A 19,400-nucleotide genomic window follows, 5' to 3' on the forward strand; every position below is an offset into this window, starting at 1 on the left:
CTCACTCCAAAAAAGGCACAGTCTCTGCTTTGGGACATCTTTCCCCCCCATATTTTTCCAACCCCCTGGGGCCGGGGGGTCCTCACGAATGAACCCTCCTGGTTTTGAGCCACTGCCTCCCCCTAAATGCAGTCTGTGTCACAGGAACAACTGAGTCTATGGCCACAAGAAAAGTCCAGCCAAAAAAGCCACTCCAAATCATCTCTCCTCATCCAATCATCTCCACGTTCTTCGGGCCAGGTCCTTGTCTCATCTCATCTCTTATCTCCCTTCTTATTCAGCTTCGAGGAGGATTAGCATTTTTGCAAGGCCCCAATCATGAAAGAAAGGGTTAAAAGTTTTCAGTCTTTGTCTGTCCTGGAACGAGATGATACTCCCACACGTGCTGCTGCTGCGGCCGGCTGGGCTGCACCCTTTTCCCCCCCCCCTTTCTCTTCCTGGGCCGGCTGCTATCACCGCCGACTCTCTCTCTCTCTCTCCCTCCTGGGGGGGGGGGGGGGGCTGGCTGCCCGATGTCTCAATGTCTCTTGGGGCTCCTCCACCCTTCCATCCTTGAAGGCCCCTCACTTCCCATCTCTGTCCAGGCCCCGGGCCTACCGCATGGCTGGCCCTCCCCCGCCCAGCAGCAAGGCTGGACGGGGGAGAGATCTGACTTCTTCACAGCGACGTCCTAAGAGAGAGCGTGCCAAGGGCAGTGCCCTGCTTTTAACCCCTGTGTATTCTCGGAGGTGTGTCCAAACCCCACTGGCTACACCGGGTGCCAGTCTCAAACCCAAAACCTTCATTGGTTTGACCACAGCTTCCCAGAATTCCCACTCCTTCCTGGTCAAACCACCACATGCTTTCTCTCCATGCATTAGGGAAGAATTTGTCGAAGCCTACGTAAATTACATCTTCAATGTCTCCATCCACGAGTGGTACACAGCCTTTTCTACTGGCTTCCTGAAAGTGTGTGGAGGGAAGGTCCTGGAACTCTTCCAGCCCACAGAGCTCAGGGCCATGATAGTTGGAAACAGCAACTACAACTGGGAGGAACTGGAGGAGGTAAAGCTTCCCTCTTGTACTGTTTTTTTATTTTGCACAGGGCCAGGATTGTGCAGTTGCATGAGGTGGGCATTGGTCTGTGTTGGGAGATGGGATAAGTCACAATACAATTTTTTTCTCATGTTCCTTTTGCACTTTGCTGTCACTCACTTGAAAAGTTTCTCACTGTGCTGGCATGCTGCAGATAAAACTCAGGGAGGAAATTCAGGATGAGGAAGGACAAGGGAGAAAGACTTCCATCTGCTTTTTTTAGGGATGAAATCTGTGACCAAAGGGAGGACACAAAGGATCTACACCTGTAGTAAAACTCCACCACACAAGGGCAGAAGGTACACAAGGGATCAAAGGGGAGTCTGGACACCCAGAGAGGGTTGTATCCTCTCAAAATCTGTAGACCAGTAAGTCACTCACAGTGCAGAGTGTGTGGTCCTGTTCATGAGTTCAGCTTGTGAACAGGCACTCCAGAATTGCTCTCCACACTTGTAATTAGCTGAAAAGCAGAAGGCTAATGTCTGCCTTCCTCACATTGCCAGAGAGCCCTTGCCACGTCTTTGAGCCATGCCATTGCCCATCACCCATCCCGTGTTCCCTTTCAAAGCTATCAGGCACAGATCTGATGTCAGATACTAGAAAAGAACAGGTCTGGGTTCTGCTTAGTCTTTGCTCTCTGGTGCCAGCTGAAAATGTGGTATTTTGGTTTTAATAGAGCGCTGTCTATAAGGGAGACTACACGGCCACACACCCAACTGTGAGAATGTTCTGGGAGACCTTCCATGAATTTCCCTTGGAAAAGAAGAAGAAATTTCTCTGTAAGTATCTTGCAGTGATGCAGCATCTCCTGGAATTGGAAGGCTTGGGTGGGAGTGGCTGCAGAGCTTCATTGCGTTGAGTTGGGTGATCTGGCATGAGTGACAATATCAGCTAGTCAGGGCTGGGACTTCCCTCTATTGTGGCTTTTTCACTTCTCTCCTGGCCATCTAGCTGGCTCTAGGTGGTCCTGCTTGAGCATGGGATTGGACCCAAGGATCTCCAGAGGTCCCTTCAACCTCAGCCACTCAGATTCTGTGACAGATAAAGGATAAGATAAGAAGGATAAACTCCAGTGCTCATGCCTGGCACTGGCCATGCTGTGCTGCAGCTCCCCTGGGAGTCCAGTCAGGGTTTCAGCTTCTTCAGGCAGGTGGGGCTGAACTTTGCTGTGGGTGCAGCCCCCATGGGAGGTCCCTCAGCTGTCCCAGCTGCCCGGCCTCCCTTGTGCCTCTGCAGTGTTCCTGACGGGCAGCGACCGCATCCCCATCTATGGCATGTCCAGCCTGCGCATCATCATCCAGTCGACGCCCAGCGGGGAGCAGTACCTGCCCGTGGCCCACACCTGCTACAACCTGCTGGACCTGCCCAAGTACAGCAGCAAGGAGATCCTCAGTGCCCGCCTGGTGCAGGCCATCGACCACTACGAGGGCTTCAGCTTGGCCTGACCCCCCGCGGGGCCGGCACAGACTCCTGGGTGCTGAGCAGCAGAATGATGGGCTTGGGATTTATTTTTGTAAGGGAATAGATCTGAACTACTTCTCTTTTATTTTTTTTTTTTATTTTTTTTTTTTTGGAGGGGTGGGTAAATATAAGTAATAATAATAGAGATGATGCAGTCTCAGCCTGATGCTGCCAGCAGGGAGAGGCTCTTGCTTTTGAATTTTTTCATCTACTGAACCAAATGAGTTCAGTGGGCATTTCTGTTGTTTCCCCTCCAACTTGACATCACTGCTCTCCTGGCAATTCCTTGTAGTTTGCTTTTGTTGCCCTCATACACAAACACTCTTACCTCTTCTTTTAGTTCAGTTTAAACATTTTGATGTCCTTTGCATTTAGGGTATGGTGGAAACAGGATGAAATAGCGATCTTCTCTTTGAAAAGCTGTGATTTCCCCCCCACCCTTTTTCCCTCCCTTTTTAAATGCAAGCTGGTTCTTGCTTGCTTTGAATGGAAATATCTCCTCTGCCCTTCAGTCCTTGGTGGATGGTACTGGGCTGGGATGTCATTTGTGACTCCAGAGCGGTGCATTAGTGATGTTCCATCTGTTTGCACCAGGATGTCTCATGGAAAATATGGTAGTTTACAGAGGTTGGCTTGTTCTTTCTCACTTGCCGTGAAATTTGTTTTCAGGCTCCTCAAAGAAGCCTCAGAATCCCTCTGGAGTGGGGTTTGTGTTCAGGCTTGTGGAAGGACAAACCCTGCCTATCACAGCAGGTTTCTTTAAATGCCTCCCTCGTGTTGTGTTTCTGTCCTGGCAAGTCTGCAGCCTGGGTGGGTGGCCTGCCCTCTTTTTCCATCCCAACAGCCCTGCTACTCCAATGCCAGGTGAGATGGCTGCTTTTACTGCTGCCACCTTTGTCCAGAGGAGCTGTGTGTGTGGATGTGTGAGTGCAGGGGTGTGTGAGTGTGGGAGGTGTGTGCAATCTCTCCAGTCTCATCAGGTCAGGTCAATGAAAGGAGTAGGAGATCCCCATTTGAGGGGGTAGCCCCCTTGTCTGGAGATTGGTTTCATCTTTGCAGGTAGGTTTATTACTTCGCTGTTTGAGAACAGCCCTCTCGCTTGGCAGCTGTTTTGCCAGGGGGCCTGAAGGACAATCTGTGTGAATTAGACTGAAAATGTAGAAAAATCTCTACCTAAATCTATCCTGTATGATTGGAGAGCTTTTGTCCTCTTTTCCTCAGTCTCACTGCCCTATTAAGTGAAGTTTGAACGATTTTTCTCCTTTCTCCCATGCCATTTTTCAGATCTTGATGTAAATCTCATTTTAAGCCTAGGGTGGTTTTGACATTGACTTGTTATTAGGACATAGTATTTATGCACCATGTTCAATTTACAGTATTGAACTTTGCACCTCGTAACAAAAGGTTTTAGGCTTCTGGATTGTTCTTTTTTTTAAAGACGAGCTGTGGGCTACATTGAGAGCCCCCAGCCTCTTTCTAATGCAGCATTGAAGACAAATATACAATTATATAAAATGTTTATTTTCGATGTGTGTGTACATAGTACAGTATTATGCAATAAATTTGATGTTTAATTCTGATGGAGTGGCTGCCTTTCCCTGTCAGGGAGCAAAGGAGAGGCTGCTCCAGCCAACAGCACAGCAGCCTCTCCCCGTGTCCTGTCTCAGACAAAGGGAAGTCCTCCAAGGAAGAGCTTGGACTTGGAACCAGCCTTCAGTCATTCCATCAATGCATATGTGGTTAGGCACATATATTGCACATATTTATTTGTTTAGGTGGATGGATCATGTGTAGACACAGGAGTCTGCACAAATCCTCTTACATAAAGTGCAATGCGTGCTCATTACTGTGTGACCTGTGTTATTGTTTAAGGTCTAGCTACTGTTGTATCTAGTGTGTATAGTCTATGTTTTGTATATAGTGGGTTGCATTATTGTAGATAACACAGAGGTAAGTGTGCATATGTTTTATATATTATATAAATGCAAAATGTGTGTATATTTATATATCAGATATCTCTTTTCCAGTACCAAGTGTCAGCCCTGTTCAGCTGAGGAGGAGAAGGCAGAAGGGGCCAGGGCTGTTTAGGACTTTATGAGCTACTTTATTGGGCTGAGCCATTGTTGGCAGCATCCCACACAGAACAGAAGCTGTCACCAAACTCCTGCAGTCAAAATAGTTGTATTTTCTTGTTTTATACAAAACACAAAGCGTACACATAATGTTTTTCAGTCTATTTATGTTTAAAAGGACACGATTGATTCAGTTTGAAGTTGCTTTTACATAAATCATGTAAACACACCCGAGCCTAGAGTCACTGAGATGTCATTAGCTGGGGAATGCATTCCAAAGTTGCTTTTGTACACCAAATGCAGTCTGAAGAAAAGGCATTATTAACAATTTTTTTTCAGTCAGGCCCCCACATCTACCCTGGTACTGGCTTCTGCACTCAGCCAACCCCAGTATTTGCTGTATACCAAGTTATTTGGCAAAATTATGTGGTGTTTGATATCTGTTACTCTAGGAGCTGGCTCCCTGCATGCAGGTGTCCAAAGGGAAGCACAAGGATCATACACTTGCTGACCATACAAGTCCAGCAAGTGTTCCACTCTCCATGCTGAGAGTGACCATGCAGGTTGGTAAAACTTGACTGCCCTCTCCAAGAGCTGGAGATGTCAATCCACTCCAATCTCCAAGGGCAAGGACTTTTTCCATGAATCTTCTAAATGTAGAGTACCAAGACATGCAGTGGGGGTATGTTGTGAGGTGTCCAATTTGGACTCTCATAGCCAATTCCTGTGTCTTCCACCCCAAGCAAAGGGCCTCTGATACCACATGCTGTGGCAGTCAAAGGCACCAAAACCCTGGTGAACACCTGAGGGAGAAACAGGAGGAGCCCAAGAAATCCTGCTTAATTGTGCTACACCAGGCTCACTCTGTCCCATTTACTTTGTGCTTCTCCTGACATTTCATTTTGTACTTCTCCCTGCAGACATTTTTTTTTTTACTCAACCTGTAACAGTTTTGGTCTGGTTGCCCAGTTCTCACCTGGGCAGCAGCAGTCAATCACTGACTTGCAAACAGCTCCAAAGACAGCTCCTCAGGCAGGAGGATGGCTGGCAGCACTTGCCCTCTGAAACTTGCACACACCAAAAATAACAACCAGTGTATCAGCAGAACGATTAAAAGAAAAATGCTTTAATTTCACTGCCCATAACAGAAACGTCCATTATTCAACTGTTTATTCAGGAGTAAACAGAACAGAACCAAATGCAGCTTGTTAGAATGACAGGTTTTCCCTCTATCTTTCACTCCTGCAATCTTATTTGGTGCATGACTCATTCATGGCCAGCATTTACATTTGAATGATTTATTATACCACAATGTGGTAACAGACACATGTCCAAGGCTGCCCCCGTGGATGGGAAGCCCAACAGACCCTACTGCCATCCTCGAGCAGACAGCTTTGTTCTAGTGACATGGAAAGAGGTGTCTTACACTAAACAGCTTATTTATATCTCATAAAGTACAATTTTGTACAGTATTTCGCACCTTTTAAAAAACACAGTCTTGTGTTTAATGTTCTCCAGTCAGTAATCACTGATGTTGGCACAGGCAAATCATCAAACAAAACACACAGCTCTTGCTTATATTGACCTGGTGTGCCGGGGCAAACATAATTTCTGGCTATTTGTGGTCAGTGGGAAGTTAAATCATCTGTGTGAGATAAAGACAATGTTTTAGTGTTCAGGAGTCCTCCTCCTGTGCAGGTTTGGGAGGGGAGTCACAGCATCTGCAAAGCCAGAACAAAGTTCAGCACTGGTACGTGTATTTCCAGGATTGGAATTCCAAACTTCACTTATTTCTGATAACTTTTTCTAGCAGTTCCCTTCACCAGGAGGCAGCTGAAGTTTTGCTTTGTTTTTACCACAGGAAAGGACTTGAACAGTTCATAAGGAGAGATGGCTAGGCGCGTTTTGTTTTTTTCTTTTAATGTACAATCTCTTCTAATAGGTTTTGTTACTTTTAGTTTTCAAAGTTCAAAAATATAAACTCTCTAAAGTGCATAACTGTACTTACATTTCATAGAAACTATCTGAAATTCTAGCAATATACCGTGTAAACAGCAGTAACTAAGCATCAGAAAATGCTACAATCTCATCAGTTTTAAAGTAAAAGGGACTGTTCCCTACATATCATTTATCAAGATTTGTCAGGGGAAAAACCCAGCTGTTGGGGGTGTCTCAGGTTGCAATGCAAGATGTAACCAAAAGTGTCTATGCTGTAACCAACTGTTAAAACCAGGTGGGGCAGTGTTCTTTATCTCTTCCAAGACCCATTCTCCCTCCAGGGGTATGTTCTGTTAATGGCCCATTGAGCCTTAGGGCGTGACTGATAAAATCACATCCTCCCACTGTGAGATGCTCCACCCAGGGGGAGGAGCCAAGCATTCCTGCCTGGATATAATCTGATATTTGGATCACTACAAGCAGCCTTTTCCACTGGATTCCCAGAGTAAGACCAAGCTACACCACTACTGGACCTTCAGAGGAAAACACAAGATCACTGCTTGAACAGAACCACATCTGTCACTCCAGGAGGATTGCAGCCACCATTCCAATTGGACTGCTACTAACACCCTGACCCACAGGGTGTCAGGTTGTATTCTGACACTGTCAGTGCTTTTGTACTCCTGCGTTCTATTTTAATTTTCCTAGTAAATTGTGGTTCTGACTTGGGGTCTCCCACTGGTTTGCTTTCAAACGATCACAGGGGATTTGGTTTCTTTCCTTTTGTTCATTTTTACTTACAGAATTTTTTCCACATAAGTTCCTAGGAAACATTAAGGACTGGGTTCTTCAGAAGAACAGGGTACTTAAGGAGAACAAAAGACTTGGCCAGGTTTAGGGGAGGAGAGCATCTGGTTGCACATCTGTTATCTGGAAGTTTCTCTTTGAGGGGCAGAGATTGGGCAGGTAAAGGGTGAGGCTGGGGCAGCTGCTGGCTCGGGGCTTTAGAGGGTGGTCGGAGTTGCTGTTTGGAGAAGGGAGTTAGCTCTTGCTGCTGCTTCTGCTGCCACTTTCCTGGCTGCCTCTCCCAGCTCTGCTCTGGTCTGCCTTCCGTCCCGCCTCACCACCACCGTCATGGACAACAAGAGGAAGCCATTCCTGGGCATGCCCGCGCCCCTGGGCTACCTGTCAGGTCTGGGCCATGGAGCCATGGGTTTCACCACCCGCTCTGATATTGGCCTGCCCGTGATGCCAACGACCCCGTGGGTGACTGGCACGCCCCACTGAGCAAGAGAACTCAGGGAGAGCAGATGGAGAAGAACCAGAGGACAGCAGATGATGATGATGGGGATTTGAATGACACCAACTACAATGAGTTCAATGGCTATGCTGGGAGCCTGTTCTCAAGCGTCCCCTACGAAAAAGATGATGAAGCAGATGCTGTTTACGCAGCTTTGGATAAGAGGATGGATGAACACAGGAAAGAAAGGAGGGAACAACGAGAAAAATAGGAAATAGAAAAGTACCATATGGAACGATCCAAAATACAACAGCAGTTCTCAGACTTGAAACAGAAATTAGTGGAAGTCACTGAGGAGGAGTGGCTGAGTATTCCCAAGGTTGGGGATGCAGAGGAATCCTTGTTATGAGAAGTTGACTCCTGTCCCCAACAGCTTCTTTGCAAAGCATTTGCAGTCAGGGGTGAGTCACACTTCCGTGGACCTACGCCAGACACAATTTGGTGGACTGAATACTCCATATCCAGGGGGTTTGAATACTCCGTACCCAGGAGGAATGACGCCAGGCTTGATGAGACCTGGGACAGGTGAATTGGATATGAGGAAATTGGCCAAGGCAGGAACATCTTGATGGGTATGAGGCTAAGTCAGGTGTCAGACTCTGAGAGTGGCCAGACTGTAGTGGACCCAAAAGAATATCTGATGGACTTGAATTCCATGATTCCTACACACGGAGGAGATATCGATGATATCAAAAAAGCCCATTTGCTCCTGAAATCTGTCCGAGAGACCAATCCTCATCATCCACCAGCCTGGATAGCATCAGCCCCACTGGAGGAGGTCACTGGCAAACTCCAGGTGGCTCGAAACCTCATAATGAAAGGAGCAGAGATGTGCCCCAAAAGTGAAGATGTTTGGTTGGAAGCTGCTTGGCTTCAGCCAGGAGATACAGCCAAGGCTGTTGTGGCACGGGCTGTGCAGCACTTGTCATGGTCTGTGCGGATCTATATCAGGGCAGCAGAGCTGGAGACAGCCATCCATGCCAAGAAGCGTGTCCTTAGGAAAGCCCTCAAGCATGTTCCAAACTCAGCGCATTTGCAGAGCATCTGTGGAGCTGGAGGAACCTGAGGATGCCAGGATCGTGCTGAGCCAGGCTGTGGAGTGCTGTCCAACCAGTGTTGAACTGTGTCTGGCACTGGCAAGGCTGGAGACGTATGAGAACACTCGTGAAGTCCTTAACAAAGCCCGGGAGAATATCCCAACGGATTGTCCTATCTGGATTACTGCTGCCAAACTGGAAGAAGCCAATGGAAATACCCAGATGGTGGAGAAAATCATTGACAGAGCCATCACATCTCTTAGGGCTAATGGTGTGGAGATCAACAGGGAGCGGTGGATACAGGATGCCAAGGAATGTGATAAAGCTGGAAGTGTGGCCACATGCCAGGCAATCATGAGAGCTGTGATCGGGATTGGGGTCCACGAAGAAGATCAGAAACACATCTGGATGGAAGATGCAGACAGTTGTGTTGCTCATAATGCCCAGGAGTGTGCCTGAGCCATTTATGCCTATGCCTTGCAAGTCTTCCTGAGCAAGAAGAGTGTGTGGCTGCAAGCAGCCTACTTTGAAAAGAACCATGGAACCAGGGGATCCTTGGAGGCGAATTTGCAGAGCTGTTGTTCACTGTCCCAAAGCAGAGGTGCTGTGGCTCATGGGGGCCAAATCCAAGTGGCTGGCAGGAGATGTGCCAGCAGCCAGAAGCATCTTGGCCCTGGCCTTCCAGGCCAACCCCAGCAGCGAGGAGATCTGACTGGCTGCTGTGAAGCTCGAGTCGGAGAACTGTGAGTATGAAAGAGTGAGGAGGCTGCTGGCAAAGGCTCGCAGCAGTGCCCCCACAGCAAGGGTCTTCATGAATTCTGTGAAGTTGGAATGGATGCTTGGGAACATTGCTGCAGCCCAGGAGCGCTGTGAGGAAGCCCTGAAGCACTATGACATCTTCCCCAAACTGTGGATGATGAAAGGACAAATTGAAGAACAAAAAGAGCTGGTAGAGAAAGCACAGGAGGTTTATAATCAAGGGTTGAAGAAGTGCCCCCATTTCCATACCCCTGTGGCTTTTGCTGTCCAGGCTGGAGGAGAAAGTTGGGCATCTGACTAGTGCAACAGCTGTCTTGGAAAAGACTCACCTGAGGAATCCAAAGAATCCAGACCTCTGGTTGGAGTCTGTGCACTTGGAGTACCGAGCTGGGCTGAAGAACGTAGCCAACAGTCTGATGGCCAAGGCCCTGCAAGAGTGCCCCAATCCTGTGGTCAGAAGCAATTTTCCTCGAAGTGCGACTGCAACAAAGGACCAGGAGTGTGGATGCTCTCAAGAAGTGTGAACATGACCCATATGTCTTGCTGGCTGTGGCCAAGCTGTTCTCGAGTGAGCATAAAATAACCAAGGCCAGGGAGTGGTACTACTGCACAGTGAAGGTAGACTCTGACCTGGGGGATGCCTGGGCCTTCTTTTACAAATTTGAGCTCCAGCACGGCACAAAGGAACAACAAAAAGAGGTGAGGAAGTGCTGTGAGAATGCTGAATCTCACCACGGAGAGCTCTGGTGTGGTGTCTCCAAGGACATAGAGAACTGGCAGAAAATGATTGGAGAGATTCTTGTGCTTGTGGCAGCCAAGCTGAAAAATATATTCTAGAGTGTGCTGGCCTCTGCTGCCTCAGAGGTCTCTGTAGCACTTAACCTGCCCTTTCAGTGACACAGATTTTGAAGGACAGTGTTGGGGGATAGGTTTCTTTGCTTTTGTTCCTTTTTATTTACAGAATCTTTTCGCATAAGTTTTAGGAAACATTACCAACTGTGTACTTAAGAAAAACAAAGTAAGTGGCCAAGCTCAGGGGAGAAGGGCATCTGGTTGCCTTTCTCTTATCTGGGAGTTTCTCTCCTAGGGGAGAGATACTGTGAGAATTGGGCAGGTGAAGGGCAGGGCTGGGGCTGTTGGTTTTTTTTTTTTTTTTTGGCTTCAGAGGAGAACAGTTGGAGCTGCTGCTTGTGAAAGGGAATTTGCTGCTGCCGCTGGAGCCCAGCCCAGAGCTGCTTCTGCCATGGGGTGAGTCTCTGCTCGTGAGGACAGTCACTGAAGTGGGACCTTATTAACACTTACCTCACTAAAAGAAGGACCTATCCCCATCTGCTCAGGTGCCCAGGATCCTGAGCTTGCCCCTCTCTGCCCTGCTGGGAGCTGGGCTCCTCTGTCCCACCCTCGCTGCTTCTTTGGCACTGCTCTGAGCTTTCACTGCACTGCAGCCCCGCAGCCCCTGCCTGCCCATACATCCCGTTGTTCCAGCCACAGCTCCAGAATATCTTATGGTAGATCTCCTCCACCACCCTGGGATTTTTGCTCATTCCTGATGGCCCAGCCTGCTGCTTTTCAAAGTCCTACTGGGGCACTAGGACCTGCTGCCCCAGGGGTTTCTGAAGGCTTCTCTTAATAGCATTTTTTTATTCAATCTGTCAGCCCAGTTAAGACACCCCAAGGATCAGAGGAGATCCCATCGCAGGAGATGGGAACTCAGCACTTCTGAAAAGCCAAGCCCTAGGTCACCACACAAGTCCTCTGGATTGTTTAGAAATACAAAAAATTCAGTCTTTGCTGGTTTTATATGGAACGGGCAATTCTGCAATTAATAAAAAACCAAACCAAGCCATGAGTCCCCATCCCAAGTGCTTTCACTAGCACATCTCTGCATTACCCCATGTCCTGGGGTGACTTTATGATGCTTGTATCCCCAATGATCTGTTCTGTTTATGAAGCTGGGTATGAAGTTCTACACCTTTAAGGCTGGTTCTGAGAGTGAAGGCGGTGGCAGAAGACGCACAGAGTTTGTTATCAGAAGCTGCACTGGCTGCCCCTGTGCTGGCTGCAGAACAGATGGGGGACAGAGCTCTCTTTTGCTTTTAGTTAGTTTTAGCTAGCTGAAGCAAAGAAGTTCCATGGACTGTGGTTTTTCCTTTTCTTGGAACTGTTCAAAACTGCTTTGGACCAAAATCTCAGAAGAACACCGGGAGTTCATGCCTGTGGCCCACCGAAGCTGGGACGCTGCACTCCAGCGCCAGAAGGACTGAGAGACACACAGCGAGCTGAACTACACCCCACAAAAATGACTTTCTGAATTTGCCATCACTTCAGAACAACAAGAGGTTTTATTGTTTGGTATTGTTCATTTTTTTATGTTTGTTGGTGCTTTGCTTATTAAATAAACAGGTTTTTTCCACTTTTCTCCAAGGAAATCTTTTCCCAAACCAGTTGGGGCAATTTGCCCTAAACCAGGACACCCACTCTGACTAGCAAAGGGCACATGCAGCCCATGACCACCTTTGGAAGAGTTCAAGGGATCCTGAAGAGACCAAAATAGAAGCAATTTTGGCAAGAACACACACAGCACACATAGCAAGTGAAAGGGGATAAAGTACCCTTACGTAAGTACCACAAACTAAATACAAATATTTGTGAACCCACTTGCCCTTAATAAAGAAGGAAGGGGGAGAAGTTGTTTTGGGAGTCCTTTTGGCTCCTCTGGTGTGACATGCATGAGGCCTGGCTACAACCAACACTGGATTTCATCTTGGTTAATTGGCTTCTGTACATTGGCAATGATCCCCTGGGGAGCTAAAGAAAGCATTCCAGAAGTGCCCTCCCTTGGGTATCAGGGTGGAGCTTGGCTCAGGGCAGACCAAGGGGTGCACATAAGCCTCTGGAGCGGGAGAGTGAGCCCAGGTGTCCCAGGATGGTGGAACTGTGAGCCCTCAGTGACTTGGTGTCCCTGAACTTGGGGCCTTTCTCTCCTTCAGGCAGCACCTGTTTGACGTGAGCATCTGGTTGGGGGTTAGGTTCATTTTCTTTTGTTCCTTCTTACATACAGAATTTTTGCCATAAGTTGCTAAGAAACATTAACTATGGTGTACTTATCGGTACTTAAGAAAAACAAAGTGGCCAAGCTCAGGTATCTGGTAGCACTTCTCTCATCTGGGGGGGATTCTCTCCAAGGGGCAGAGATACCCTGAGAACTGGGCAAATAAAGGGGTGGGGGCAGTGGCTGGTCTCTCTCCCTCTCAGCATCAAAGAAGGATGGTCAAGCTGTTGCTTACTGCGGGGAGGATTCACTGTCACTGCCAGAACCCAGCCCAGAGCTGCTTCTTCATTCCTGGGGTGAGTCTCTGCTTGTGAGGGCAGTCACTGAAGTGGGACCTTATTAACACTTACCTCACTAAAAGAAGGACCTATCCCCATCTGCACAGGTGTCCAGGATCCTGAGCTCTCCCCTTTCTGCCCTGGTGGGAGCTGGGCCACCTCTGTCCCACCCTGGCTGCTTCTCTGGCGCTGCTCTGAGCTTTCACTGCACTGCGGCCCCTCACCACCTGCCTGCCCACAGTTCCAGCCACAGCTCCAGAATAGCTTCTGATACATCTCCTCTACCACCCTGGGATTGTTTCACTCATCATCTTCTCAGAGTCCTGCTGGGGCACTGGGATCGGCTGCCCCAGGGTTTGTGGAGCAAAGCCTCTCTTCCCTCTTCCCTCCCTTCCTGTGAGGGCCGAGCCGCCACTACCGCGCGCTCCCTGAGCTCACAGCACAGCGCCCCCTGCAGGCCCAGGGGAGTCACCGCACTTGCCCTGCCCGCCGGGAGCCAGCAGCGCCCCTGCCGGCTGTGCCCAGAACTGCACCCAGATGGAAAGCGCCTGCCGCTGGGACTGGGTTCTGTTTGGTGTTAATGCTGTGGTTTTGCTGTTTGCTTGCTTTATTATACACACTAGAAAAGAACTGTTATTCTTATATTCATATTTCTGCCTGAGAGCCCCTTAATTTCAAAAATTATAATAAGTCGGAGGGAGGGGGTTTACATTTTACATTCCAAGGAAGGCTCCAGATTTTCCTGGCAGATACCTGTTTTTCAAACTGACACACCTGAATCAGGTGTCCCAGGACTTGCTTTTCTGAAAGTCATAAATTTGGAAACAGTGAATTGTCAAAGCTTGCACTCGAGACAGGTGCCCTTTCCACAGGCAGAGCACAGCTCCATGCTCTCAGTTTCCTGCAGTATCCTCTGGGAAGAAAAGCTCATCCTCTGCTGCCACCATCAGTGTTGCTGCTGCAGCCCACACAGGAGTGATGTGCACAAAAGAAGAAAATTTAGGTGAGTGAGTTTGTGGGACACCTGTGTAGACTGTTCAGCTTGGTCTCAGGTGCCTGTATCATGATGAAGCACACATACTAATGGGGAGGGTCTTCCAGATATCTACCACATATTTGACACCAGATAACCAACCACTAAATCCCAAGGGATTCTGACTTAAAGCTTTTAAAACCTCTTCTCTTCCCTGTTGCCCAAACGTGGTCAGGTCTCAGTTTCACCCTCCAGGCAGAACAAGCTGGTAAGAACATTGGCTCCATGGCTCATTTTCTTTACCATTCCAAACATGCAGGTACTTCCTTCTACTCCGGTTGAACTTGCCATCAAAAACATGGGAAGAAAACCCAACTCAAGCCTGGGCAAAACTGCAACTCACACCAGCTCTGGCTGATGACCAGGAGATTATTACAGCATTTCTCTAGAGCAACAGAAGATGCTGGACTCCAAACAGGTCAAAAGTCTGAGCAAATCTTTACTGTAGCTACAAGAGAACAGTCTTGGTGCTCCCTGATTGGTGCCCTAACATAAAACTGGTCAGGGCACTTGCCTGTTCAACTCAAATAGAAGCTATTTGATGATTTCATTACTATTAATCCTATTTTGCCTCTTGCTATAATATCCTGGGAAAAAAGAACAGCATGGCTGGCTTTGATATTCTAAATATTACAGGATCTGTAAGCAAATCAATACAGAAGGATCCCTTCAGTGCAGTCACTGAGCGCAGTGTTGTGTCTCCTACACTGGCAAACTCCATTCTGGGCATCAGGCCTGGAGAAACAGTGGGCAACAGCAAATGTAGAGAGTTACAGAAATCCACCTTTCCTCCCTCTCCCACCTCTGGGAATGACCCTTCAGTTCCCAGGGAGCTCCTCAGCTCTCCCAGTCAGGCTCCCGCTGCATCCACTTCATGCATTTGTCCGTTTGGTGCTCTCTCCTCTTTGTTTATTGGCAAAAACAATCTCCTCCTTTACATGATCTTGGAGCTAATATCTCTCTTACTGATCAGGACTTCCAGCAGCCTCAGCTTGGCCTTAACCTGCTTGTATTCATTGTACTCTTCAGCCATGGGAGTGCGGTCTTCTTTCTGCACATTCCTAGTGGGAGTGAAAGCAGACCATGAGGATTTCTGTAACAGGAAGCCTCCCTCCCTCTGCCCACCCACAAGCCCTACAAAGCAGCTTCTCTCCCCTGCTCCTGATCAGGGAACAAGACCAAAACATTTGTCCTTTGAGAGAAAAAAACAAACAAAAAAAAAAAAGGGCAAACAATCTGCTCCAACAAAGTGTTGGAGATGCTTGGGATGCTGAGGCTGAGCACAACTCCACAGTTCAAAATGCAAAATCCTACTTGAAACCTGTTCTGCTTCCCTAAAATCACCAGCTCTGCAAAACAGCTGGAAAACACTTCAGGAGCCATCTGAGTGCCAGCCTGTGAGCCTGGCAAAATAAAATACAGCCTCCCCTGTCTTGGCACCACAGCACTTAACATAAACAGGTACACTCATGCAAAAGGAAGATGGCATTTGATCAGATTGCTCTTGGCTTACAGGAAAGTTTTAAATTTTCAGTAATTTTACAAAAGCCCCTAAGGATGATGGCTGGTAGCAAGAAACAGGCAAGATAATTTAAGAGTATAAATATATGAAAACATTCTATCAGCTGGTTAATGAGGGACATATTTTAAAACAATAAAACCAGTTACACTAAAGCAGAAATACTTGCTAAAACTAGTGTCTGAATACCTCACAGACAAGCAAGAATAGGACAGAAATCACTAGGGAAAAAACTAGTTATTTTAACATTGAATAACTCTTCCACCATTCTAAATGTGGGTAAAGCAATGATAGTGATTGTGAAGAAGAAATACATAATATTAAATTCAGGTAACTTTCCGTATTTGGAGATCAGAAAACAGATGCAAAACAGATTAAAAGTAGCTGAAGAACAGTGGGGAAGCTGAGAAATTGTTACCTTCCATTTTGTCGGAAAAAGTTATCTTCAAAGTCTCTCAATTTTTTTCGGATTCGCTTTTTCTCTTCCCTGACTTCTTGGAGCTGCTCTACCAGTTCAGGGCTGTTGGGTTTAAAGATAAATGAGATTATCCATAGTACACAATAAAAACAGGAAACACACATTAAACCTACAGATGTTTAGCTGTACATATGCCAAGCAATGGAGCTTCTCCTGGAAGCAGCTTTGGCAGCCTCACATAACTTAAAACAAAAAGCTCTCTGAATTTAATTCAGCAAAATGATCATAGTCTTAAGCCGCAGCTTCTAAGGAGGTCAAGTGTGCACTTCACAATTTAACACTAACTCCTACGAAAGTTCCTCTTCTCCTGCAGATGGGTGTGGGTTTGGCGACTTTTATAGGATCAAATTCAATGGTCACAACTTAGGGCTACCACCCCATGTGTTTGCACCAGACTTGAAACTAGCAAAGCTAGCTCCACCTGACGTCTCCAAAACATGAAAAACCTTCTGGAGTGCAGGGTTTTCATGATAAAGGCTTGCCACTGGTGGAGTTACTATTTAGAAATGGAATACAAAGGTGCATAAGCTAAGTATCAGGACAAGGTAGTTTCTTTCCAAACCCTTTCTATGAGGGTCTATGGCATTTAAAAATGAAACATGAAAACATCTGGCTCAGATCATAAATAGAAAAAAAAACCTTTTCTGACAAATAAAATACTATTTTAGCAAGAAATAACTTTTTTGCAGTTGCCTGTGAATTCAACATACATGGATGCTTCATGGAGATTTGAAAGCCCCATATCCTGACTGCTCCTAGATGGTATCTTATCATCCACCGGGGAAACAAAGCCGTCAGCATCATCTTCTAGCTGATCCAAGAAGCTGCGCACACTGAAATCCGTTTTTATGGTAATTGTGAGATCCGGCTTCACATTGCTGTCCTCCTCAGAGCCCTCCTCTTCTTCCTACACACAGGGACAGAGCAGCCCCACAACAAGACAGGTTATTGCTTCCCTTCTCAGGAACAGGCTCCTCCTCTCACCACATGCACTCAGGAACAAGAAGTGGAAAGGCAGAGCAAACACTTCAACTGCCAAGCAATACACAGGACACCAGAAGACCATCAGTAAGACACCCTAGAACCAAAGCATGACAGAGAAATTGCCACCACAAACTCAGATTGGTTAAGGAGACCCAGAGCGACACCACTAAGAGAAAAAAAAAATACCTGGGGTTCAGAGCAACCTGTTGCTTTGTTTAGTTTGTGTATTCTGACAAAAAGGAACCCATTTACAGACGTTACACATATTGTCCAAAGCACACCAGCCATCCTCTGCATTTCCCTGCAAACATTTCCCAGCACAGAGACTGCCAGGTTAAAATGTGGAATTTTCTCTCAAAAGATGCAGCTCAACAGCTCTCTCTAATGGCTGAATTCAAGACCTCAAATGCTCATTTCGTGATACCAGTGAGCTCAGATGAGTCTTACAATTATCCAAATGTGGGAAATGATTGACTGTAAAAGGACTGCTGCTGCTAACATGTTCAAACACTAGCTCTGACCATTTTGCTGGAATACACTAAAAACTGGACTGGAAACTCTGCACAGTGCAATTTCCCATTTCCTCAATGCACGCTGATAAATTGGATGTGTTCCAATTTTTTTTAAAAAAATGTACAGACATGAGATTTGAAAGTCCCTGCTGCACTTGGTATTCGCCAGTTCACTGTGTTCTCAAAAGTAGGGCTTGTCCTGAGACACTGTCCAGAAATAATTTTAATTATCAGGGAATGAGGCCCAGTCTCTTATGTACAGAGACATTTCTAGAAGGCAGTTTTCAACCTTAATGTAAGGAATGAGGCTACTTAGAGAAAGCAGCAAATGCCAGCATGGACAGTAAATCTCTCAAATATGTATGTATGTGTCTGTAAATGTATTTATTTTACAGCCATGTAACTCTAGCCAGGAAGGATCTAAGAACATGAATATCTTTAAAAGCTTTTGGGGGCTAACATCACTCAAGTCTTCTAGACAAAAATATATTGTAGCACCGAGATCAAAAGCAGACATTTTCTTGATTTGTTTTTTCATGTGATTCCTTGTGAATAGTTCAACTATTCCTAAGAGACTGGTCCCATATTTGAAGCAAAAAGGGAGAAGGCAATAGCAAGACCAGTCTTAGTCCCATTAAACCCTCAGTGATTTATAAATGCATACATTTAAATTAAATTACAGTTTGCCCAGAGTTTTCTTTTTAATTTAAAGCTCTAGGCCATGATGATACATTGCAAAGCCACAGGCTGAAAATTACAACCAAGATTGAGACTGCAGGGTGAAAAAAATATTATCTGGGAAGAAGTTTTGAGTAGCAATAATAACAAAAGATACAGAGAAGTTTCAATGCATCTTAGGAAAATCTGCAGGGAATGTGTGGAAGTTGAAGCAATATTTAGCACATGATTAGACAAGACCCATTTCTCCAGACATCAGCTGTACAGTTTAAACAGAAAGCACAAACCAGCAGCCATGTACTCTTCTTAAGCCCTACCAACAACTCCAGGCTGAATTGGGGAGCGGAGATCACCTTTCACTGCCATTCCCTGTCCCCAGGAGCGCCCCCCTGCCCACCCTGGGAAGGGCTGCAGCAGAACACAGGTACTGTGTCTGCGCCATGGAGGAGGATTTGCTAAATCAGTCTAAGCAGTGAAAGCAGCACACTTTGCTTCAGAGGAATCTCTCTGGCAACAAAGGAGGAGCTGCCATGCCCTTTTCTGGGAGAGCTCCTGGAATGAAAGCAAAGGGACAATTTCCATAAGCAGTGTGACCAAGCTGCTCCTGAGGACTGACACAAGTTCCTCACAGACACCCCTGAGCCTGCCTTGCCTTGCTGCAGACACAGCACACTGCCCGAGCCAGCAAGCAGCTCAGGAGCCAGCCTCCTGCCATGGGAGGCCACAGGAGGAAAAGAACGTGCAGAATTTTCATTTACACCTCAGAGACAACACACTGCATCTGGTTCTCACAAGAGCGCTGAAATAATTTTGCTCTTAAATAGAAAGGAGCAAATTAAAAGGATTCTTAGCCAGAGCTCCAACAGAAAAGGCCCTCTAAGGCCTTCCCTCCGAAGTCTCACATAGGAACCTCAATTTAACCTGCAGCAACATTTACACCTTGAACCAGAATGATCTTCATACACAAGATTCATGTAGCATGCACCTGCTTGGATTGTCAGGCAATCCAGAGTTACAAATGTCACATTCCCAGAGTATCCTGTCATCAGCACTCCCACAAAACAAGAATCCTAACAATTTTCCCAACACAACATTCAAGATACTTTACCAAAATGTTTGGTAAGGTCACCTCAAAACACCTTTCAAGTTTTTAGTCAACTATCCCAAATGCTTCAAGAAAACCTCACCCAGAAACACACAAATACTGACACTGTCAGCAGCCTGT

General features: G+C 46.7%; 2 protein-coding genes and 1 pseudogene across 16 annotated transcripts in view; 2 read left to right on the forward strand and 1 right to left on the reverse strand.

Moving 5' to 3' along the window:
- Positions 1–4,115, forward strand: part of HERC3 (HECT and RLD domain containing E3 ubiquitin protein ligase 3) — a 46,180-nt gene extending 42,065 nt beyond the window's left edge. For all 3 annotated transcript variants that reach the window (XM_074540905.1, XM_074540906.1, XM_005485363.4), the window contains 3 exons: positions 861–1,044; positions 1,751–1,853; positions 2,311–4,115. In XM_074540905.1, the coding sequence (XP_074397006.1) occupies positions 861–1,044; positions 1,751–1,853; positions 2,311–2,519 (496 nt within the window). In that variant the 3' untranslated portion in view covers positions 2,520–4,115. The remainder of the gene's footprint in view (positions 1–860; positions 1,045–1,750; positions 1,854–2,310) is intronic.
- The window catches only part of FAM13A (family with sequence similarity 13 member A), a 128,630-nt gene continuing 112,608 nt past the window's right edge, over positions 3,379–19,400 (reverse strand). For all 13 annotated transcript variants that reach the window (XM_074540896.1, XM_074540892.1, XM_074540895.1 and 10 more), the window contains 3 exons: positions 16,712–16,908; positions 15,942–16,043; positions 3,379–15,065 (listed from right to left, as the gene is read on the reverse strand). In XM_074540896.1, the coding sequence (XP_074396997.1) occupies positions 14,939–15,065; positions 15,942–16,043; positions 16,712–16,908 (426 nt within the window). In that variant the 3' untranslated portion in view covers positions 3,379–14,938. The remainder of the gene's footprint in view (positions 15,066–15,941; positions 16,044–16,711; positions 16,909–19,400) is intronic.
- LOC106629316 (pre-mRNA-processing factor 6 pseudogene) lies at positions 7,680–15,067 on the forward strand (annotated as a pseudogene).

The sequence above is a fragment of the Zonotrichia albicollis genome, chromosome 5, assembly GCF_047830755.1.
Source record: "Zonotrichia albicollis isolate bZonAlb1 chromosome 5, bZonAlb1.hap1, whole genome shotgun sequence".
Lineage (NCBI taxonomy): Eukaryota > Metazoa > Chordata > Aves > Passeriformes > Passerellidae > Zonotrichia > Zonotrichia albicollis.